The sequence below is a fragment of the Liolophura sinensis genome, chromosome 12, assembly GCF_032854445.1.
Source record: "Liolophura sinensis isolate JHLJ2023 chromosome 12, CUHK_Ljap_v2, whole genome shotgun sequence".
Taxonomy (NCBI): Eukaryota; Metazoa; Mollusca; class Polyplacophora; order Chitonida; family Chitonidae; genus Liolophura; species Liolophura sinensis.
Genome location: NC_088306.1, coordinates 27,939,023 through 27,964,265, shown reverse-complemented (window position 1 = coordinate 27,964,265; position 25,243 = coordinate 27,939,023). Strand labels below are relative to the sequence as shown.

Sequence of the window (25,243 nt, the reverse complement as noted above, 5' to 3'; positions counted from 1 at the left end):
GTGTTGTATCCATCACTGTTGTAGACTGGCCAGGTGTGGTGGTATCCATCACTGTTGTAGACTGGGCAGGTGTGGTGGTATCCATCACTGTTGTAGACTGACCAGGTGTGGTGCTCTCCATTACTCTTGTAAACTGGCCAGGTGTGGAGGTCTCCATCCCTGTTGTAGACTGGCCAGGTGTGGTAGTATCCATCACTGTTGTAGACTGGCCAGGTGTGGTGGTATCCATCACTGTTGTAGACTGGCCATGGGTGGTGGTATTCATCACTGTTGTAGACTGGCCATGGGTGGTGGTATCCATCACTGTTGTAGACTGTCCAGGTGTAGAGGTCTCCATCACTCTTGCAGACTGGCCAGGTGTGGTGGTATCCATCACTGTTGTAGACTGGCCAGGTGTGGTGGTATCCATCACTGTTGTAGACTGGCCAGGTGTGGTGGTATCCATCACTGTTGTAGACTGGCCATGGGTGGTGGTATCCATCACTGTTGTAGACTGGCCAGGTGTAGTGGTATCCATCACTGTTGTAGATTGGCCAGGTGTGGTGATATCCTTCCCTGTTGTAGACTGGCCAGGTGTGGTGGTATCCATCACTGTTGTAGACTGACCAGGTGTGGTGGTATCCATCACTGTTGTAGATTGGTCAGTTGTGGAGGTCTCTATTACTGTTGTAAACTGGCCATGGGTGGTGGTATCCATCACTGTTGTAGACTGGCCAGGTGTGGTGCTCTCCATTACTCTTGTAGACTGGCCAGGTGTGGTGGTATCCATCACTGTTGTAGACTGGGCAGGTGTGGTTGTATCCATCACTGTTGTAGACTGGCCAGGTGTGGTGGTATCCACAAGTGTTGTAGACTGGCCAGGTGTGGTGGTAGCCATCACTGTAGTAGACTGGCCAGGTGTGGAGGTCTCCATAACTCTTGCAGACTGGCCAGGTGTGGTGGTATCTATCACTGTTGTAGACTGGCCAGGTGTGGTGATATCCATCACTGTTGTAGACTGGCCAAGTGTGGTTGTATCCATCACTGTTGTAGACTGGCCATGGGTGGTGGTCTCTATCACTGTTGTAGACTGGCCATGTGTGGTGGTATCCATCACTGTTGTAGACTCTGCAGATGTGGTGGTATCCATCACTGTTGTAGACTGGCCAGGTGTGGTGATATCCATTACTGTTGTAGATTGGCCAGGTGTGGTGGTATCCATCAGTGTTGTATACTGCCCAGGTGTGGTTTTGTCCATCACTGTTGTAGATTTGCCAGGTGTGGAGGTCTCCATTACCCTTGTAGACTGGCCAGGTGTGGTGGAATCCATCACTGTTGTAGACTGGCCAGGTGTGGTGGAATCCATCACTGTTGTGGACTGGCCAGGTGTGGTGGTATCCATTACTGTTGTAGATTGGTTAGGTGTGGAGGTCTCCATTACCCTTGTAGACTGGCCAGGTGTGGTGGAATCCATCACTGTTGTAGACTGGCCATGGGTGGTGGTATCCATCACTCTTGTAGACTGGCCAGGTGTGGCTCTTTCCATTACTCTTGTAGACTGGCCAGGTGTTATGGTATCCATCACTGTTTTAGACTGGGCAGGTGTGGTGGTATCCATTACTGTTGTAGACTGGCCAGGTGTGGTGGTATCCATCACTGTTGTAGACTGGCCAGGTGCGGTGGTATCCATCACTATTGTAGACTGGTCGGGTGTGCTGGTATCCATCACTGTTGTAGACTGGCCATGGGTGGTGGTATCCATCACTGTTGTAGACTGGCCAGGTGTGGTGGTATCCATCACTGTTGTAGACTGGCCAGGTGTGGTGGTGTCCATGACTGTTGTAGACTGGCCAGGTGTGGTGGTATCCATCAATGTTGTAGACTGGCCAGGTGTGGTGGTCTCCATTACTCTTGTAGACTGTCCAGGTGTGATGGTATCCATCACTGTTGCAGGCTTGCCAGGTGTGGTTGTATCCATCACTCCTGTAGACTGGCCACGTGTGGTGGTATCCATCACTGTTGTAAATTGGCCATGTGTGGAGGTCTCCATTACTGTTGTAGACTGACCAGGTGTGGTGGTATCCATCACTGTTGTAGACTGGCCAGGTGTGGTGATATCCATTACTGTTGTAGATTGGCCAGGTGTGGTGGTATCCATCAGTGTTGTATACTGCCCAGGTGTGGTGGTGTCCATCACTGTTGTAGATTTGCCAGGTGTGGAGGTCTCTATTACCCTTGTAGACTGGCCAGGTGTGGTGGAATCCATCACTGTTGTAGACTGGCCAGGTGTGGTGGAATCCATCACTGTTGTGGACTGGCCAGGTGTGGTGGTATCCATTACTGTTGTAGATTGGTTAGGTGTGGAGGTCTCCATTACCCTTGTAGACTGGCCAGGTGTGGTGGAATCCATCACTGTTGTAGACTGGCCATGGGTGGTGGTATCCATCACTCTTGTAGACTGGCCAGGTGTGGCTCTTTCCATTACTCTTGTAGACTGGCCAGGTGTTATGGTATCCATCACTGTTTTAGACTGGGCAGGTGTGGTGGTATCCATTACTGTTGTAGACTGGCCAGGTGTGGTGGTATCCATCACTGTTGTAGACTGGCCAGGTGCGGTGGTATCCATCACTATTGTAGACTGGTCGGGTGTGCTGGTATCCATCACTGTTGTAGACTGGCCATGGGTGGTGGTATCCATCACTGTTGTAGACTGGCCAGGTGTGGTGGTATCCATCACTGTTGTAGACTGGCCAGGTGTGGTGGTGTCCATGACTGTTGTAGACTGGCCAGGTGTGGTGGTATCCATTACTCTTGTAGACTGTCCAGGTGTGATGGTATCCATCACTGTTGCAGACTTGCCAGGTGTGGTGGTATCCATCACTGTTGTAGACTGGCCACGTGTGGTGGTATCCATCACTGTTGTAGACTGGCCAGGTGTGGTGGTCTCCATTACTCTTGTAGACTGGCCAAGTGTGGTGGTATCCATCACTCTTGTAGACTGGCCAGGTGTGGTGGAATCCATCACTGTTGTAGACTGGCCAGGTGTGGTGGTATCCATCACTGTTGTAGACTGGCCAGGTGTGGTGTTCTCCATCACTGTTGTAGACTGAAAAGGTGTAGTGGTATCCATCACTGTTGTAAACTGGCCAGGTGTGGTGGTCTCCATCACTCCTGTAGACTGGCCAGGTTTGGTGGTATCCATCACTGTTGTAGACTGGCCAGGTGTGGTGGTATCCATCACTATTGGAGACTGGTCGGGTGTGGTGGTATCCATCACTGTTGTAGACTGGCCATGGGTGGTGGTATCCATCACTGTTGTAGACTGGCCAGGTGTGGTGGTATCCATCACTGTTGTAGACTGGCCATGGGTGGTGGTATCCATCACTGTTGTAGACTGGTCTGGAGTGGTGGTATCCATCACCGTTGTAGACTGGCCATGGGTGGTGGTATCCATCACTGTTATAGGCTGGCCAGGTGTGGTGCTCTCCATTACTCTTGTAGACTGGCCAGGTGTGTTGGTATCCATCACTGTTGGAGAATGGCCAATTGTAGAGGTCTCCATCACTCTTGTGGACTGGCCATGGGTGGTGGTATCCATCACTGTAGTAGACTGGCCAGGTGTGGTGGTATCCATTACTGTTGTAGACTGGCCAGGTGTGGTGGTATCCATCACTGTTGTAGACTGGCCAGGTGTGGAGGTCTCCATCACTGTTGTAGACTGGCCAGGTGTGGTGGTATCCATTACTCTTGTAGACTGGCCAGGAGTGGTGGTATCCATCACTGTTGTAGACTGGCCAGGTGTGGCATTATCCACTAGAGTTGTAAACTGACCAGGTGTGCTTGAATCCATCACTGTTGTAGACTGGCCAGTTGTGGTGGTATCCATCACTGTTGTTAACCGGCCAATTGTGGTTATCTCCATCACTTTTGTAGACTGGCCAGGTGTGGTGGTCTGCATCACTGTTGTAGACTGTCCAGGTGTGGTGGTGTCCATCATTTTTGTAGACTGACCAGGTGTGGTGGTGTCTATTACTGTTGTAGACTGACCAGGTGTGGTGGTGTCCATTAATATTGTAGACTGATTAGGTGTGGTGGTGTCCATTACTGTTGTAGACTGGCCAGGTGTGGTGGCATCCATTATTGTTGTAGACTGGTCAGGTGTGGTGGTGTCCTTCACTGTTGTAGACTGGCTAGGTGTGGTAGTATCAGCAAATGCTGTAGATTGTCCAGGTGTGGTGATATCCATCACTGTTGTAGGCTGGCCAGTTGTATTGGTATCCATTCTTGTTGTCGACTGGACAGGTGTGCTTGTTTTCATCACTGTTGTAGACTTGCCATATTTGGTGGTATCCATTTCTGTTGTAGACTGCCCAGGTGTGGTGATATCCATAACTGTGGTAGACTGACCAGGTGGAGTTGGATACATCACTGTTGTAGACAGGCCAGGTGTGGTAATATCAATAAATGCAGTAGATTGTTCTGGCGTGCTGGAATCCATCATTGTTGAAGACTGGCCAGGTGTATTGGTAAGCATTCTTGTTGTTGACTGGACAGGCGTGCTTGTTTTAATCACTGTTGTAGACTCACCATGTTTGATAGTGTCCATTACTGTTGTAGACTGGCCAGGTGTGGTGTTATCCATTACTGTTGTAGACTGGCCAGGTGTTGTTGTTTCCAGCACTGTAGCAGATTCTCCCGGTGTGGTGGTATGTATAACTGATGTGGACCGACCAAGGTAGGTGGTGTCCATCAGTTTTGTGGACTGAACAGGTATTTTGGTTTGAAACACTTTTGTGGACAATGGGCTGGAGGTGATTTCGGGTGTCATATACTCCGTTTGCCCAGTGGTGGTAGTGGTCGTTTTGAGGATAATTCTGATCGGTTGAACGGAAAGATCCAACTGGAACGATCCCAGAAAGTTTGTAGTCTCTACTTTTTTTATGTTATTCAAAATGACAGTTTTGACCTGCTGCTCTCTAGCTACCGGTCCTATTGTTGTTTGTGGCTGACGGAACTCGAGTTCAAAGTCGATAATTAGACTTCCATTCCTGCAAATGAAGTTAAACGGATTTAAGATTCGATTTGAATATATAAGCGACGACTACATAGTAGAAGATTATAAAAATATTAGCTTTTGAATTTATTTGTCCAGGGCTGAAAATGGATTGCAACTGCTAGTATAATCCCATTCACTTTATCATTTACTGTGGAAAGCCACCAACCAAGCTAACTGGTCGCATAATATTTAGAAGAAGCTGCTGTTACCTTATAGATATGACTGTACATCGTATATAATCATCTTTCAGTGAGGATTTCTTGTAAATTTGATCCATCTGGAAGGAGAGAAATAGCAAGCATGTAAGGAATATGAAGAGTTATGACATTTGAAAGTTTGATCATCTACGTTCTGAAGAGCGGGAATTTAGGTGATATATGATAAGACTGATGCACATGAAATGTAGATATTTTGCGTGCTGCATCCTTTTACCTTTTCACAAAATTCAGATGCCACCTGTTTAAATTCCACGCTGCTTTGATTTTGAAAGCCTTCCGTAAACGTTCTGTTTACCGCTCGGATAGTGCCGTCGAAGATGTCTGTAATAAATAAGCAACAGAAAATGTGCAAGACAAAGCGTGCGAAAATCGTGGAAATGTGCCCTTTCGATAGAAAGCAGCAAGAAAAGGAAAAATGAAGAGGATACAGTGTGTACTGTTAGCATGCTAAGAAAACAACTGATCGACAGAGGCTGATGACACGTGTGACAAAGACTAAGAATTCTTTTAAAATAAAAAAAATAACGTGATCACATGCTGATGTTAAATTTAGGAAATGCGAAAAAAATGTGTTCCAACATTCGTCTTTGTGATAAATGGTCGATATTCAACAGAAAACACACTAGGAAAATGTTTTAAAAAAGACATACCTGTGTCTTGCGAGGGTGACGTTACAGGCAAGTGTGTGTATCCCGCCGTAGCATCAGATGACTTTTCCATAACGAAAGTGGATGAAGAAACTGTGTCGGTTGTAGTATCACCGGTCAAATCTATGCTGACTGTTGGAGACGTAGAAACTGTGCTGAGGAAGACACTGGATGTTGTATCCCTTCCCTGACTGGTGAAAGTGGTATCAGTTCTTGCACTGAATGGGGTCGAAACGTCATCGACGGAGCCCGAAATGGTGCTACTCAGGTCTGACGATGAAACTGGCGAAGCTTCTTCAGTTGAAAAAGTATACGTGTCAATAGTTTTAGGTGACGAGGTGTAATAATCAGTTTTGGTATATACTGTGCTTGACTCCTGATCGATAGATAACGTGCTCGAAGCACTATTGGTGCTACTGCTTTCTTCGGCCGGGCTTCTCTTTGTTGAGAGTGTACCAGTCACAGAACTTGACGATGGAACAGTGCTGGTCAGTTCGGTGGTTTGGACAAATGTCGTCCCACTGTCGGTCAGGAAAGAGCCACTGAGGGTGGTATCAGTCCCTGTCGTGTAGAAGCCTCCAATAAGCGTGGAACTCCCTACAGGGGAGTGAACTGTTGTGGTCCTCATTCCGGTTGGAATAAATTGAGAAGATGTTGTCATACTTTTGACGGTGCCTGTGCTGGATGCCAGCTCTTTCGTGGACGAAATTGTTACACTGGTTTTCCTTTCTGCTGTTATGGTTGCCGCTTGGCTGGTGCCACTGCTAGATGATACAACTTCACCTGTGGCAGTTTTTCCTGTTTCAGTACGAGTTGGCATTTTGCTTGTGGCACTACTGAAAGTTACGCTTTCAGTCGGTGTAGTTGCCACTTCGTCGGTTCCCGTGGTAATAAAACCATACGTGGTTGAGGTCGTCGATTCAAAGGTGCCGTTGGTAGAACTGAAACTAGCAACTGTAGAGGTTTTCGTTTCCGTTTTGCCGATCATCGTCGTTGATTGTGAAGTTGGAACAGTGCTTGTCGAATAGCTTCCCAGTGTCGGAGCTGTGTCACTAGTGTCCATGTTAAATGTAATTCCCTTTGTACTTGTAACTGCGTTGGCAGCACTAGTGTTTAGCAAAGTATCAGTTACACTTGAAGCGGTTTCTGACGTAGGAGTGTACATATACTGTGCCGTGCTGCCATCTTCTCTAATTGAAGACGCACTTGTTGTACTCTCCATCGAAAGATCGTAGGTATTTGAAACCGTGATGCCATCTGTACTTGAACCAGCGCTGACGGTTGTAGTCTCCTCTGTAGTTGGCTTGGTACTTTGTATCGTTGAATTATCTGCAGTTCTTTGTGTTCTGCCCGATGCAGTGCCAATTGCGTCTGAAACGGTACTGTCAGTTGTGGCCACTGAGCTATGTAATGTACTACCATCGCTTGTTGACTTGGCGGTGGTGATCTCTGGGCTCACTTTTGCAAAAGAAGTCGAACTACCTTGTGTACTCAACGGGGTATTCTCTGCACTAGACGAAGTGCTAGCAACTGTAGTCGAGATGGTAATGTCGACTCTGGGAGTGACCATAAAAGGTGTACTAGCACTTGTACCATTACTTGCATTTTCCACTGAGGAGAAAATAGTGGGTGCCGTTGTACTTGTGGGGAAGCCTTTGTGGTGACATCTTGTGCAGTGGTCATCAGTCTCTCTGGGGTAGTCTCTACTATAATTGGAGAAGTGACTTCAGTGCTAAGAGCGTAATTGCCTGTCGAGGAACTTTCCATGGTAGTGCCATCTGTGCTTGTAGAGTAACTGTCTGTTGTAGTGCCAACGGTTAACGTTGATGACCCTTCCATGACAGTGCCATCTTTTTTTGTAGAGAGACTTTCTGTGGTAGAGCCAACAGCAGATATTGTCGATGACCCCTCCAATGTAGTTTTGTCTGAGCTTGAATAGGGGCTTCCTGTGGTTGTACCAGCAGATATTGTCGATGACCCCTCCAATGTAGTTTTGTCTGAGCTTGAAGAGGGGCTTCCTGTGGTTGTACCAACAGATATTGTCGATGACCCCTCCAATGTAGTTTTGTCTGAGCTTGAAGAGGGGCTTCCTGTGGTTGTACCAGCAGATATTGTCGATGACCCCTCCAATGTAGTTTTGTCTGAGCTTGAAGAGGGGCTTCCTGTGGTTGTACCGACAGATATTGTCGATGACCCCTCCAATGTAGTTTTGTCTGAGCTTGAAGAGGGGCTTCCTGTGGTTGTACCGACAGATATTGTCGATGACCCCTCCAATGTAGTTTTGTCTGAGGTTGAAGAGGGGCTTCCTGTGGTTGTACCAGCAGATATTGTCGATGACCCCTCCAATGTAGTTTTGTCTGAGCTTGAAGAGGGGCTTCCTGTGGTTGTACCAGCAGATATTGTCGATGACCCCTCCAATGTAGTTTTGTCTGAGCTTGAAGAGGGGCTTCCTGTGGTTGTACCAAAAGATATTGTCGATGACCGCTCCAATGTAGTTCCGCCTGTGCTTGAAGACGGGCTTCCTGTGGAAGTGCCAGTTGCTCTTGTAAATGGCTTTTCCCTCGTAGTGCCGTCTGTGCTTGTTGAGAGGATTCCTGTAGTTGTACCAACAGCTATTGACGATGATCCTTCCAAGGTAGTGCCATCTGATCTTGTAGGGAGGCTTCTTGTGGTAATGCTAACTTTTCTTGTAGATAGCCTTTCTATTGTAGTGACGTCTGTGTTTGTAGAGAGGCTTCCTGTGGAATTGTCATCTGTACTTGCCGAGTAACTTTGCATGGTAGTGCCAACTGTGCTTGTTGATGAACTTTCCACGGTAGTCCCCTCCGTGCTTGATAATATGTCCACGGCAGTGCCCTGTCTGCTCGCTGATGAAATTCCCATGGTAGTGCTCTCCGTGTTTACTGATGAACTTTCCACAGTAGTGCCCTCCAACCTTATTGTTGAACTTTCAATAGTAGTACCCTCCGTGCTTGTTGATGAAACTCCAATGGTAGCGCTCTTCATGCTTGTTGATGAACTTTGCAGGTTAGTGCCCTCCGTGCTTGCTGTCGAACTTTCCACGGTAGTGCCATCCGTCCTTGTTGATGAAATTCCCATGGTAGTGCCCATTGTGCTTGCTGTTGAACTTTCCACGGTAGTGCTCTCCGTATTTGCTGATGAACTTGTGATGGTAGAGCTCTCTTTGCTTGTTGATGAAATTCGCCCTGTAATGCCCTCCGTGCTCGTTGATGAAATTCCAACGGTAGTGCCCTCCGTGCTTGTTATTGAACTTTCCACAGAAATGCGCTTAGTTCTTGTTGATGAAATTCCAATGGTAGAGCCCTCCCTACTTGCTGTTGAACTTTCCACGGTAGTGCCCTCTGTGGTTGTTGATGAAATTCCCATGGTAAGTCCTTCCGTGCTTGTTGATAAAATTCTCATGGCAGTGCCGTCCGTGCTTGTTGATGAACTTTCCACGGTAGTGCCCTCCGTACTTGCTGATGAACTTGTGATGGTAGAGCTCTCTTTGCTTGTTGATGAAATTCGCCCAGTAGTGCCCTTCGTGCTTGTTGATGAAATTCCAATAGTAGTTCCCTCCGTGCTTGTTACTAAACTTTCCACAGTAATGCCGTCAGTGCTTGTTGATGAAATTCGCATGGTAGAGCTCTCCGTGCTTGCTGTTGCACTTTCCACGGTAGTGCCCTCCGTACTTGCTGATGAACTTGTGATGGTAGTGCCCTGCGTGCTTGCTGATGAAATTCGCTCAGTAGTGCCCTCCGTGTTTGTTGATAAAATTCCCATGGTAGTGGCCTCCGTGGTTGTTGTTGAACTACCCACAGTAGTGCCCTCTTTACTTTTTAGGGAGGTGGCATCTGTACTTGTGGTAGTGCCAGCTGTACTTGTGAGGTATTGTTGTATTGTAGAAGGCAGCGTCGAATAAGGTGCGATGGAAGGCACACTACGGCTTGACGAGGCCCCATCAATGTTAACAGTTGTTTCGGAGTAGCTCGGTGACGTCATGCCCAATGTAGTGACGTCTGACATTATAGTGGTCTCTACAGTAAGTTCTATGACGACAGTTGTGTTTTCGTCTAACTGGAATTGGCCTATGAAGGGAACGCCTTCCGCTTTGTACACGTTGTCCAAGATAACTTCTTTGACCTCTGTTTCTGTTGGAACAGTTTTCTTAGCGGTAACATTTTCCCGAAAGAAAAGCTTGAAGTCGATTACAATGCTCCCGTTCCTGAAAGACACAACAGAAACAATAGTGTACCTTCTCGCGATAGCGCCAGCAAGCATTCGTAAAAGACCTAAGAAGGACGGTGGAGTTTATTGCACTAGATTAAATTGAGCTGAAATGTAAATTGTACCATATTTAACACACATGAATTAGACTGTACTGTAGAAGACTCTTAAGTAATAATTCATAAGAACGGCAAAATTTTGAAAAATAAACGTTTTTTACGCCTCAGCCTGCAGTATGGTAAACAGGAGGCGACTATAGAAGAACTGAATAAACTGAATAAACTGAAACGATGTGGACGTAAATGCAAAGAAATGGATCCCATTGATTATGGAAACTACTAAATGGCGATACATCATATCTTTCTTAAAACGAAGAACTTACCTGATGCCTAGGACTATGCATCCGATGTAAGTTTCCGCCTGGCTGGAATTGCGATATATCGCATCCATCTGCAAAAACAAAGACAGTGGAAACATCAGTGACAGAATGTTGTGGAGGTATTTTTGATGAAAAGTTCAGTTTTGCCTGGCTAAAGGTCGTCTCTTTATCGCATAGTTATAACAAGAGATGCATATCTGTGATATAATCTGAGTCTTAATATGGGCAAGTGAAGGGGTTTTTTTATATATCTTTTTCGTCTTTTACGTGTTGTGGAGAATCAGTAGAGAAAACCATTGCACCTCGCTATGAGCATGAGCTTATTTCAGCCACTGGAAATTATTACAACTAACTCTTTATGGCCAGGGGGACAATGGGTATATAACACTTGTTAAATAGCACAAAAAGTACAATATAACGGGAAAACAATAGATATAAATAAATTATGTGTGGTTACCGTAGAACAGAAGTCATTTGCAATGACAACGTATTCAGTGCTGTTTTTGTCGAGGAGATCTTCTGTAAATGTTCTGTTGACAACTCGAACGACACCAGAGAACTGACCTATAAACAAGATAAACCATTTATTTTATTTATTGATTGATTCATTTATTTATTGAACGATTGATTGGTGTTTGACGACACACTGAAGAATTTTTCACTTGTGCAACGGCGGTCAGGTTTCTGACTGGAAGCCACTGACCATTCTTAGGTGCTTAAAAAGCCTTCTGACTGAATACCGCAATCAAAACAGCAAGAGTTGGATTCGAGGACGTGATCTCATTAGCCATCGGCCAGATAAATGTAGATGCGGAATTCTAGCAATTTAATCATGGTTGATGCACAGAAACTATAACTCACAAATGTCACAACCGTAGAACATGTGCTTTGTAAAATAAAACACAATTAAACCTTTTACACGAAATGGAAGATATTTACCGGTTTGCACAACTGGCTCTGTTGTGTAGGCAACGGTACTATCAGGGCTGGTAAAGGCTTGCGTTCCGACTAATGTGGAGGTCGATGGGGTTGACGGCGTCCTTGCCTCAGTTGATGCCGAGTGGGTGGTGGAAACACTTTGCTGTGTCGTAATCAAGTCACTTGCTGACGTCGTGCTCACTGTGGTTGACGGTAGGCTTGTAATGCTCTCTGCTGTACTCGGTCTTGTTGTTGGTGTTCTTTTATCAGGCACCGATATCTCTTGAACAGTGGTAGTTGTTCCTTGAGCAGGGTGGGTTGTGCTCTGAACAGTCGTGGTTGTGCTTTGGACAGAGGTGGTTGTACTTTGAGCAGGGGTGGTTGTACTTTTAGCAGGACTAGTACTTTGAACAGTGGTGGTTGTACTTTGAGGAGGTCTGGTTGTAATTTGAGTCGCTGTCGTTCTTGTAAGAGATAACGTACTTGGAAAAGTTGTAGTTACACGGGCTTGCGTGGATGTACTTTGGGCCGGCGTTGAAGTAATTTGATGGACAGCCGTCGTGCTATGGTCACTCGTTAGAAGACTAAACAATGTTGATGGCGGGCTCCTAGCCGTGGAAGAGCTTGCGTCTTGTGTGAAAAACGTCGATGTAGCCAGTTGAGGCGTGGAAATAGCCGGTTTGACAGTCGATGATCTTGATACAGACGTCATCGTCTTCAGCTGGGTGGATGACGCCACTGGCTGTGACGTTGACGTCACTGGGCGTGATGTGGACGTTATTGGCTGTGTTGATGACGTTCCGTTGGTCAGTTGGGCCGTCGTTTTAATTTGTGCTGTTGTAGCAACAGACGCCGTCGTATAAGTGCTTCGAGCAGTTGAACTAGCACTGGTTTCCCGATTTGTGGTTGTAGGGTTAGAAGTTGTAGAGGTGGTTTGAGCAGTTGAACTAGTAGTGGTTTCCTTATCTGTGGTTGTAGGGTTGGGGGTTGTAGAAGTGGTTCGAGCAGTTGAACTAGTAGTGGTTTCCTTATCCGTGGTTGTAGGTTTGGGCGTTGTAGAAGTGGTTCGAGCAGTTGAACTAGTAGTGGTTTCCTTATCCGTGATTATAGGGTTTGGGGTGGTAGACTCGGTTCGAGCAGTTGAACTAGTGGTGGTTTCCTTATCTGTGGTTGTAGGGTTGGAGGTTGTAGAAGTGGTTCGAGCAGTTGAACTAGTAGTGGTTTCCTTATCCGTGGTTGTAGGTTTGGGGGTTGTTGAAGTGGTTCGAGCAGTTGAACTAGTAGGGGTTTCTTTATCTGTGATTGTAGGGTTGGGGGTTGTAGAAGTGGTTCGAGCAGTTGAACTAGTGGGGGTTTCCCTATCTGTGGTTGTAGTGTTCGAGGTTGTAGAAGTGGTTCCAGCACTATTAGTGGTTTCTTTATCTGTGGTTGTCGGTTTCGTGGTTACACTTTGCCTGGATGTTGTGGTCGTGGATTTCTCGGGCGGAGATGTCGTGCTCCTCAAAGTAACAGGCACCGTAGTTGTTGTGAACGGAGTCTGATTCGTTTCAAACACAATGGTGTAATTTCTGTCTAACTGGAATTCTTTCAGATAGTCGTTGTTTTCTACAAAATTGGAAAATACACCTTCCAAACGTGTTAATGCGTTCAGAGCTGAGTCATTAGTCCATTGTGGCCTGCCCACAGTCTTTATTTCTGCATGTACAATAATGCTCCCATTGCTGAAAAGAAAAAATGTAATTTATTTATTTGGTTGTTGTTTGACATAACATTGCGATTAGTATTATGCGGGGAGAAAATCGGAGCTTTAGAATTAAACCACCGGTGTTTTACAAGTTACTTGCGAACTTTCACATGTGTGACGGTAGACGTGCATGTCATTTCGGTGGAAGACAAGTTGTCTGCGTTAACGGCCACACGAGTGTCGCTGATCAATCGGTGACCTAACGATTGAAAGGCAGGCATAACCATTCTCGAGGTTTAGATTTCAAGGACTGAAAGATCTGTCAGTGACTCTTTTTGTAATCTGTTATTATTGCAAAGGTAAAAAGACCCTGCGATATTTCAGAAACACATTTAAGTTCGTACTTACCTTATATGGACTATCGTGCATCCGCCATATAGGGCTGCCTCGGAGGATGACTGGTACATGTTATCTATCTGGAAATGTCGAATATATATTCATTTAGATTCACTTCTGCAATATCTCTATGCAATATCATGTGATGTGATAAAGTCTTTACTGCCATGTTTTTGTGCATGGCAACAAAGTCACACATACCTATGTTCATTCGGTGTCAACATACAATACCATGTACTGAAATAAAGTCGTCGGTGCGATGTTTATGAAGATAACTGAAAGTTATACTTACCGCTCCGCATAACTGACTAGCTTTGGCTGTAAACTCGGAGCTGTTTGTATTGGCGTAATGCGATGGAATGTAGTTCTCGTTGAGAACTCGAAAGCTTGTGTAAAATGATCCTGGGGAAGAACAAAGAGCAAACAAGCACTTGTACACGACTATACGTTTGGTTAAAATCGACTTAAAACGGCATCTGAAGCGGTGAAATATGGACTCGAATCCGCGACCTCCTTGGTCAAGGTTCTGAGAGTCACGCCGCTCAACATTGACCACGTGAGCCAGCGAGCGCTCTTCGGCCAACGTTTACCAGACGACTTCCTTGTTGTATTAACAGATAACAGTGGAAATTGTTTTAACTTTGCCAGAGTACTAATTATGACGTTAAAAGCTATAGTGTAAGTCCATTATGCCTATTTCAATTCCAGTTCCAATTTTCTCCAACTTTTAAACTGGTTTGCTCTTTGTTTAACGGGCCAAATTCGTCTAACTGAGCATTTTTTGAATTTACCACTAAATAAACGTTGTCCTATAAGGTGGCGTTTTCACGCAGTCATGACTTACTTGTTTCTAGATTTGACGACCTTCGTGTTACTGAAACGAAAAGAGTGATTAGTAGACAAAGTGCATTCGTTATCATGGGATTATTTATATTCGAATGTGATATAGAATGATTTGTGGGGCATTGAAAACAGTGAGCTTACAACCTTTAGTAGTAGTCTTATACGATATGTTATATTGGTTACTGGATATTGATTGCCTGGGAGTTTTTACATTCGTAAAACCATATGGCGTGTGTTGAGATGTTATGTAAAAGCTACAAAATGGACTTATTGACTTGTATTTAACGCAGTTCTCAAATACTTCTCACTTGTATGACGACGGTCAGAGAAATGAGCGGAGGAAACCTGGGTAAGTGGAGGAGGCCACAGTTCTTAGATATTGGTACTTAACAAGCTCCCTGACGTAATACCGGAGCCGGAACAGCAAGAGCTGGATTTGAACGTGGCGCCATTGGCCACGGGCCTAACAGTCCCAGCGAGTAAGCGTTTAGTGAATACTGGGTACAGTGGAATTCAACATTCGTAAATAATATGATAAGTAATATTTTTCTTACTTTAGTACCTGATGGGACTAAAAAGAAATACTTACAGAAAATGGCTAAAATGATGACAGTAGCTATGGCAACAAGAATGGATAGTAAGACAAAAGCACCAAGAATATTTCTCCACAGGAAGACTTTCACCCGTGACGACTGGGAGGATTCCTTTTCGTGTGTAGTGTAGCTGGCGGTTTCTTCCTCCACGAAATAGCCCGGATGTCGATATTGTACTCCTCCTCCTTCTCCTCCTCCTCCTTTGTATTCATCGTGCATGTAGAATCTGTAAGCCCCGTAGGTCTGTTCGCTGTCGCCACCCACCTGACGGAATGACGTCATAAAGTCTTTCTGACTTCCCAGGCTGGTGTTCGACTGTCGGAAATCGTCCCATTCTGGATTCCCAAACGGATTACTGGCGTAGATCTGGGACAAGTAAGGCCACTGTGGGAAAGAATGCATAACTAAAGCAGCAACTCGCAGAAATGGCCGACACGCCATACGACACTCCTTCATAACTGAAATGGCAATGTTAAGGCAGAAAATGGCTACGTAACACTTAGCAGGCGAACCCATCAGAGAAAGGGACAAGACCCATGTATATAATATAACCTCGGCTCACTTTCACGAAACTTATTTTCAGGTTTGCTACATTCGAAAATTGTATCTCATTTCTTAATTAGTAAGGCTTCCTTAGTTAATGATAACAAATATGACGATACAACAAAACCAGTGAACACAAAACATGCATTGGTTCCTTTAATAGTTGACTTTCACTTGACTGTATTACAAAGAGAATGCGATTTATCACCCAAAATCTTGAATGGAATACCCAAATCATTTATTGTTGGTCCGACACGTTAGTGGTTTATTTGTATAACTCAGCTTAACGAACATTAATATTTACAGGGGGGGGGGGCATGCATGGACAAAATAACATAAATCTGACGGTAATTATATTGGTCATTCGTGTGGAGAATAATCTCCGTGAGAAACAACCCGTATATAAACATTCTTCAACAACCGGTATATATACATACTTCAGCAGCCGATAATTATATTTAAATCACAGTATTATCCTATATATGGTAGAATATTAGGTCTATATTATCTTATTGTAACGGTACATTTCAGATTACTGTGTGTCGTGTATTGTTAGATTTTTCTTCCATGTGATCTCTGCACGCCATAAAAGGGACAGCAAGCTGAGACGAAATGAAGGGAAGTGTCGGACTAACTGACTATTGTGCTGCTCGAGTGAATAACCGGACAAGCTGGGGTCATGCATTGTTCGTTCAGTTGACAGACACCACTGTATCGCCTCGAATCAATCCCCCGCATTTTTTGGCCCTTGTCTTTACTTTGAATCGCAAGAATGTGGCCTCTATGAAAATTTGCATTCTAGCATTTCAATGTGTTTATATAGAAAAGTTTCGTGTTAGGGTCTCAGGCTTTTTTATGTTCTGTTCAGTGACAATTGTCCAGCGGTCGTTTGCTTAATGTTGTCGGCCATTGTGCTTTCAACAATGGCAACCTGTGGAATACCAGCAGATCACCAACGAACGGACAACATTTCGCCCTCTGCCCTTTCACCCATTCTTTAAAACCTATATTACTCTCCACCTCGGGATTCAAGATGGCCGTTATCTTTTGCGTTCAAGAGAATCAAGCTAGCCCACCTACGTGTACTTGAAAAGACATACCTGAACAATTGATAAATCTATCATCGCATAGTACCGCCCTGTGTGATTTATTTTCTCAAAAAGAGAACTAATCTTCTTTCTGATGGCAGTTCGACTTGGTTATGAATCTGAAATGTTTTTTTTTTCCACATGGCTTTGTCATTTTTCCCTCTTGCAAAACTGGTACGTTATCATTTTCATTTGCTAGGTTGCACGGTCAATGTAATATAAAAAAGGAAAATAGATAAAATGTGTAATAAAAACAATCTCCAAATATTCGTGAATTGGGACGGAACTTGGAAGATTTTTTTTGGACGGTCGTCAAATTACGGGATAATAGCAATATACATGTGAATAAACTGAGTTAAAATCACTCCAAAGTTGTTTAAAGCTTCGTTGGGTTCTCTTCAACATTGTTCTACAGGTGGAAAAAGGTGTGGTTTAGTTACACGCCACACAGAGGAGGATACGTAAAGTGTAAAGGAGGTGATATCAATTTTAGATAATGTCCACGTACTGGGAAAAGCAAGCTTCATGTGACAACGGCGACAAGCCTATTTCAGATGACATGCATGTATACAAGTAGGTTAGAATATAATTGAATACCAATTTTCCTGCAGCAACTAAACAAAAAGACATGATAGTCTTAGGTAAAAACTTCTTATTTGCATGCTTAAGTATGTCGATTGCGTCAGTCTAGCTCTCAGTCACAGTGAGAAACCACCATGTGAGAAACCACCATGTAATGAAACCGCCTGTCCAACCCTCGCCAATACTGTTCCTGTCCGGGAACAGGAATTTATGGAATCTACTTGATGTAGGCCATATTAATTTGGGTTGCGACAAGTCTACGTCTCCAGTTCAGAGACGGTACGGTGAAAGGCTTTTCAGCCCCTAAAAATAATCTCCCAGTGGGGATGGGTCAGTAGCGTATGCAAACTGAGCACGGTGAATGGCGTCGAGGGTCATTAGATAGGTCTAATTGTGCCCTTAAGGGAGGTTCCTACCCACAATGGGTCATGAATTCATGTTGGGGTTGTTTTGAACAGAATCTGACTATTCGATACGCATCGGTAGGGTGAATTACGTACCGGAACGCTTGAAGGTGCATTCTGGGTAATGATTTCAGGATTTGGCAACATTTTGACCAACGGCAAACATCGGGACCACACCCTTTTTTGGGTTGCTGTTGATGTACAATAATCAAAAATGTCGCTCATGATTACGTTAGACAATTTGCCGGATTCTGAGAGCTCTGCTGACCATGGGAAAGTGTTCTGAGTTCGTCAGGAAGACAATGAGGCATTCCACTGAGAAAATGTCAATTTCAGCTCCAAAAGTATTGTTTTCTTTAACATTTATTTACTTCTAAAATACACTGTCCAGCAGGCATTTAGTAATTGACTATCTAAAGGTCGGACAACTTGTTTGCAAGACGCTTGAATATAACCGGAATACAATCCTTCTGCACCCCCCCCACCCCCAACCCCCTCACACACACACACCCATAGGAGACCACTCCCATGTGACTTAAGCTAGATAAACAGTCAAACCCAGCCACGTGAAAAAGTGAAGTATTTAATAGGGTGAACCGGCATTCCTTGGTGGCCCCGGTCTTTTAAATGACGACATAAAACTGTACTCTGAGAAATGCAGTGGGATGGAAGACAAGAGTCACCAATTTTTCATAAAACAGTAATTTAACGCATTCTGATGAATCGTGTCAAAATAAACTTTTACATTTTATATAAAATGTGTATTGAAAAAATGTCCACTATAGCACGCATAGTACATTTCCAGCAAAAATGAGAAAGACGACCGTCAGTTATACAGTATTGAAAAGGGGTGCCTTGACAAGAAGTATATCTTTTATAACATGCATAAGGCATTTTCAACAAAAGATATGCTATAACTCTAATAAAAGTTTCGTATTGATGCATGGATATTTTAAAAAAAAGTAATTAAGAGATCGCTAGTTATATCCCTCATTAACACCTAGGGGATTCGAGCCCCCGACAAAACTACAGCGAATGTGAACCATGTCTGATTTCTCCATGACTTTAACCTTTACACAAACTTACTCGGTCCGACCTACCGCTCTACATGTATATCATGGATACGTGAGGAATAAACAAGAACGTTACACGGTCTTAGCCGCGGTGGTAATGTTATGCAATGTACACTTCAGGATCAGTCCCTTATTTTCAAAGTAACTTCCTCGAAGACTGCTTGAATTAACTTCAGAACTCAAGTGTGTGTCTTCGCGGCAGAATGTCGGCGAGTATGTTTCCTTAGCTGTCAGAGAATGGGGAGGGTTATGTGGTTTCTGAGGTCCTCAATAAAGCCACCATTGTTAACTGTGGCTTACTGGACTGGTCTTAATTGCACTGGGGATAGGAACCGAGCCTTACTGAATGGCGAGAGTCACGGACAAGTGCAAACTTGTGGAAGCGCAAACAGTCGGGTCAACGTGATCTCTACTGAGACTAAGAAATGATTCCTATGATATTCATCCAGTTCATTTGTGTCTTACGGGTGGCAAAATCTGGCATATGTTGGACAGTGTGTTAATACATTGACTATATCTCCGACAAAGTAGTAATAATTTTGATGGATCAGGTATTGATGCCCATATTTCAATTTTGGATGAAATAAACACCCAAGCGTTAATAACACGGCTGTGTCGTGACACTCATAGCATGGACGCTACAGAAGAATAATTTGTCTATGTCCATGATCAATGCATCGATATGGATGAATGATTAGTCCACATGTGTAAAGAATTTTTCAAGCTGGATGAATCATGTTTTGAATCTAGCTGAATAATGTTGCAATCAAGATCAAATCTTTGTAGATATGGAGGAGTCAATATAGCAAACGATAATTATTTATCAACAAACCTATGTAATTCATACAATTATTAATTATCAACAGACTTACCATAATACATTTATTCAGATTCAATTTCACTTACAATCGAACAGATAATCAGCATTACCATAATAATCAGCATTACCATCATAGTCAACATTACCACCATAGTCAACAGTACCATCATAATCAATATTACCACCATAGTCAACATTACCATCATAATCAATATTGCCATCATAATCAACATTACCACCATAGTCAACAGTACCATCATAATCAATATTACCACCATAGTCAACATTACCATCATAATCAATATTACCATCATAATCAGCATTACCACCATAGTCAACAGTACCATCATAATCAATATTACCACCATAGTCAACATTACCATCATAATCAATATTACCATCATAATCAGCATTGCCACCATAGTCAACATTACCATCATAATCAGCATTACCATCATAATCAGCATTACCACCATAGTCAACATTACCATCATAATCAGCATTACCACCATAGTCAACATTACCATCATAATCAACATTACCATCATAATCAATATTACCATCATAATCAGCATTACCACCATAATCATTATCAACCAACTTACGATTCTTAAAATTATTCTGCCTACATCGAAACTATATACTGCATAATATTTTGTGAGTGACTAACGCGTTTCAAGATGTAATTTAAGCAATAATGAACTAAAAGAAGTAGTTCCCGCAATGTCTTTGATGTTTTCTGCGTGTGTGTTTTTGATGATGTTTGTTAACTTTTTATTATGTCCAAATATTGATCCCTGAGTCCTTGGCCGTTTTATATGCAAATAAGAACAAAATAGTCGCTGAATTTTCTGATTCTGTGCACGAAGTTGACAAACATGGCAGAATGCGTCCGTTCAGCACACTGTCTGTGAATTGTGTATCAGGTTTTGACCTGACGGTAAAGGCAGCACATGCTTCTGTGTGTTTGACATGTTTAATTAGCATACATCGTGCCCATTTCCACGATAGTGGAGAGGAGTGGGGGGAGCTTCTCTTGTTTCAGGAATTCCACTCAAAGCACCAGCCCCGTTGTGCAAACTGTCGGACGTAAAAGTACACAAGCAGATTACACGTGCGTTTGCAAAAGAAAGGTACCCGACTTAATTCTCACGTATGTCTGTTGTAAGGTTGTACGAGATTTTCAAAAGACACACCTGTAGGAGCCTTTCTCACCTGTTCAAAGAATTACGTAATATTGACCTAAGTGGTCAATAAACCGTGACTCCATCCGCACACTTTCCCCTAAGGCCAAGACGTTCTAAACATACCTCCGCATTCCAAACGGGGATCTGTGTGTTCTCCAGATTTAGATTGTCTGGGATATTTGTATTATCGGTAGCAAATGAATAAATCGCAACTTCAGAATATGCATACGATTTTGATAAGAAAAAAATGGATTAATTGTGAAATTTACCAAGGAACATGAGTAAAGGGGATTATAAATGATCTCCGTAACTAAACAGATCTAGGGTATTCATTTACATTTATCAGCACGTGTAGAATTTCTCAGAAATCAAATTTGAGAAGACAGAGCCACATGTTCATATCTCAGACAAGGTGATTACAGAGTCTGGTTTTGAATTTTGGAATGTGTATGTAAAGAGTACTGTAAATAAGCATTTTACATTTATATATTTATTTGATTGGAGTTTTACGCCGTTCTCATGAATATTTCGCTTATACGACGGCGACCAGCATTATGGTGAGAGAGAACCGGGTAGAGCCCGATGGAAACCCACGACCACACGCAGGTTGTTGCAAGACTACATGCATATGTTTGTCGAGATATTTATATATTTTGCAAATGAAATGAAAAACACTTACAAATGTTTGAACATACCTTATCGTGGAACCTCGTTCTCCAAGACATCTTTGTAAAACCTTACGTATTCCACAAGATAACGCGATAAAGACTGTGTAATTCAGTAAATGTCTTGTAAACTAGAATCCTCTAGTGCAGTCATATTGGATCGCCAGTAAGATCGAGTTGATGTGCAATCCATACGACGTCTACATCTCAAAATAGGTGTACTCCTTCGTGAATCCAAAACACACAAAAAGATTGATCAAACGATGATATCTGAAGAACAAGAATCCGAGGTTCTCTTCACATGGATGACAAACTAGGTAATGATCCAAGAGGTTGTCACTTAACCACACCTTCTGTGGGGTTGGGAAGACTTGTGTGTGGGTGGCTGTCCCGCCTAACAGTTCAAGACTGACCCAAAGCCAGCCAATGGTCAACTAGTATTCCGGCCAATGACTGACCGCTGTCCAGGGAGCCTTTGGGGGTTCCAGTCGAACGAGTTTGGCCTCGCACCCTGTTGACGCTTCCAACCGACAGGGGCTAAAAATAGAAAACAACCTGTTTTCCAGTTACCAGTTATCTGTTGATAATACGTAATACGGACGTTTACTGCGGTTGGTATTAGCCTCCTTATAATAGTGAATAGTGCTGATATAAAGGCCTACAGCATATAGAGAGTAAAACCTAAGCAGCGACGACAGTGTGACAGAAAATGGTCATACGTAACAGGTGAAATACGCTCTCTTGTCAATTTACCTTTGTAAGGGTTTCTTCTAACTGTTCATGTAAATGCTTGAACAGCAGCAACTTACACGCCCCTTTAAACCATGGATTAAGCAGAATAAGATACAAAAAATGCAGTGGTGAAAACTGCATTTATTAGACGCCATTGGGCTAGAATTACTCAAAATGCTGGGTTGTCATCACATTTAATATACAATAACATTTGAACAATGCAAAAGGACCAGACCTCGGATATGTTTTTAGTCAACCAGCAGAATCCCAGTTTATAAAGGAATACAATAAAAGTAAAGACATACAGCATAGAGAGTAAACGAAGAGCGGGGAAGACAGTGCGATAGTTGTCAAATGGTCACACGTAACCGGTGAAATACGGCCTCTTGCCAATCTACCTCAGTCAGGGTTTCATTCTAACTGTTCATGTAAGTGCTTAAATATCAGCAAATTACACGCCCCCTAGCACCATGTTAGGTAAAGTTAGGTAAAAAAAAGGCAGTCATCTCAATTGCAATATATTAAACTAGTGCAGAAGTAGTCGAAATGCTGTTTTGTTATCGCATTTTATATAGAATCACATGAGAGCAATGCAACGTGACCAGCCCTCGAGGGTCCACCAGTCTGGCAGCACCGAAATGCTGGTTTATGCTGGAATACTACACAAAAAAGAACTACAGCAAAGAGATTGAAGGATTATCCCCATACTGCGCTTTAGTCACGCCCTTTTTTGTGGAATAACATTTTGTCAACGCTCTATTCATTGGAGCATATATGTACTGTGCGTGTACGTGACTGATGATTAGAGCTGTAACTTCTGTCTTTATACGCCAGTAACAAATGTTACACGGCTATTACATAATGGCCTCATATCATGTCAAAGCGAAAAGTTCGGCTAGCAAGTTAAGGTCCCCCGGTAAAAAGAACCGGGGAACCCCTCCCCTACCCCATCCCGTCTGTTGACACAAATAAGATAAGCATGATTAGTTTTACGTGTCAGTAAGCATGATTCATATGTCGTGTTTTCCAGACGCATATCCCGAGGGCAAATATTGCCACACCTTCTTTGCACCTGTAAAGGTATTTCTTAATTTGTTTATAGAAAAGGTAGAACTACGCACAATTTGTATAATACAGATGCGTACAAACTTACAGCATATTTTATACTTATGAAACATAACTGGTCTTTTCTTATGGTCATACACATTAAATATTATAATGTTTTATCGCCCTGCTATATATAATATAAGTGCATGGGAATATAACGAACTCCGCTCGAATATCAGTCGTAGTTGCTGCTTCAATATCGTTACTGCTCGTCTTGAAATTCCTGAGCATTTTGCCATTATAATTTAAGTGACATCAGCCAAGCTGTTAACGGACTGAGTATTAACCGAAAATTAGTTTCTAAGTGAAAATAAAGCTACTGGTGTCTGGAGCAATGCTTCTAGCCACAGGAGTGGCTTCCGTGAGTAAAATTTGATTTTGATATAGGGGTATTGCACAGTGGGAGGTGGCGGTGTGGAAGGGTGGGGTGGGGGGGGGGGGTTAGGAATATGTTGAAAGAAAACCCTACAATCACACTGCCAAACATCAGCATACCTACCCAACATCCCTCCCTCGCCCTCCCCAACCCCCGGGAAAATGAGGCACCCTCCCTCTTTACTCACTTGTCACCTGCACTGTAGGATTGTGTATTAATTGTCTCGCATTGTTGGATCTTATATTTTCTCACACTGTATAAAACAAAGGCTTTGTATTATAGTGTTTCGATGCATTGATTTCGTATATATTGCAAACTAAGTGTATTGGTGGTTATAGAAGGCCCAATGTTCGTATGGCTGCGTTCTTCTGTAAGGTAGATGCCTTCCGACCCCTTTTTAATCATATTTTTCTTGTCTTCTGTGCAAATATTCGTTCTTCTGCATGGTAAATTATATAAAAGGTGTAAAACTTGTCCTTACTTTTTAAATCAAGTGTTATTTCATTCTGTTATAGTCAAACGGCGAGCGGGTCTTGATCATGTGATTACGGTAATTGCTCTCCAACGGTCAGGACACTGCGCCGGGAAAATCCGCTTTTGTAGAGTTTGAAGATTCCACTGCTCTCCTTATTCTTAAGGGAATACGTGACAATGATTGGTCGGCGAGGCTCGTGACCTTTGAGTAGTCCAACCGTTCTTGGAGGACCACTGGCTTCCAGCAAGATGGCGCGCAGTAGAGATCAGGGCCCACGTGGCTCACTGGTTAACGTGCTGGAGTTGCGCGCTGAATCAGGAGCCCCTCACCAATTTGGTCGCTGTGAGTTGAAGTACTGGCTTTTCGTTATGAACAGGAAAGTTCAACATGAATCATCCACTTGACAAAGAACTGAATAAAAAACGACATCGTTGTCACAGCTACTAAGGATATGCCCTTGTTTTAAGATTCAGTCTTTTTTCCTTTAAAGCCAAGCGGCCCAAACTTATTGCATGTCATAACCCATTAGAGTAAACATGGATCTGAATGTTATTATGCAAATAACCTTCAAACGATCAACTGAATGTAATGCTTACATACACTACCACACGTTTTTGGAGATAAAATGAGAGCAAACAACATATAATCATGTCTGGCTTCCCTCAACATAAGAGGCAATTGAAAATGAAGATGTTTTATAATTCACGAGTTCATCTGTAGCCGTATTCGCATGACTCAATCTGTTGTATAGCGAGTCATCGAATTCGAATAACATGGAATTAAAAAATTTTGAAAAATATGTCACGTCCATACGATCCGATTTATCGAATTATGCAAAGCGTGTCAAATAAGCTTTGTCCTAAGTTTATTCGGTTGGTCGAATCAGATGAGTTGGTTAGACAAATCGCTTGACCTACATCTTCCTTTTATCTTATACTTCAATTGATAGGTTTCACATACTTATCGAAGTAGTGTAATTCCAAGAAACGAAGATTTCATTTTGAATCATTGTTATATACGGTAATCAATAAAATGCCGACACATTGAATCTCAATAAAGTCTAACATAGATTAACATAGACTTTAATCCCAGGTTACACTACCTGCCGTCTGCCGTGATCTACTCTGTGTATTAGCCCCACCCAATCACTACCTCTAAGACATTGACCTCTGTCTGTCGCGCGAGTCTGGTATTAAGACATCCAATCAGAAAAATACTTGACTTCACTTTTGTTCTTCACACACAATTTTC

General features: G+C 43.2%; 2 protein-coding genes across 2 annotated transcripts; both read right to left on the bottom strand.

The window, feature by feature from the left end:
• Window positions 1-3,072: 3,072 nt before the first annotated feature.
• LOC135479851 (uncharacterized) lies at window positions 3,073-7,784 on the bottom strand. The gene is made up of 5 exons (XM_064759755.1): window positions 5,904-7,784; window positions 5,468-5,574; window positions 5,245-5,312; window positions 3,711-5,027; window positions 3,073-3,085 (listed from the first exon to the last, which is right to left on the bottom strand). Exons 1-5 carry the CDS (start codon window positions 7,468-7,470, stop codon window positions 3,073-3,075), a joined length of 3,072 nt encoding a protein of 1,023 aa, XP_064615825.1. The 5' UTR covers window positions 7,471-7,784.
• LOC135479850 (mucin-2-like) lies at window positions 7,496-22,448 on the bottom strand. Its single transcript, XM_064759754.1, has 11 exons — window positions 22,340-22,448; window positions 21,333-21,839; window positions 14,937-15,324; window positions 14,349-14,378; window positions 13,797-13,906; window positions 13,517-13,584; window positions 11,446-13,145; window positions 10,964-11,070; window positions 10,510-10,577; window positions 7,723-10,125; window positions 7,496-7,511 (listed from the first exon to the last, which is right to left on the bottom strand). Exons 2-11 carry the CDS (start codon window positions 21,360-21,362, stop codon window positions 7,496-7,498), a joined length of 4,920 nt encoding a protein of 1,639 aa, XP_064615824.1. The 5' UTR covers window positions 21,363-21,839; window positions 22,340-22,448.
• Window positions 22,449-25,243: the final 2,795 nt, after the last annotated feature.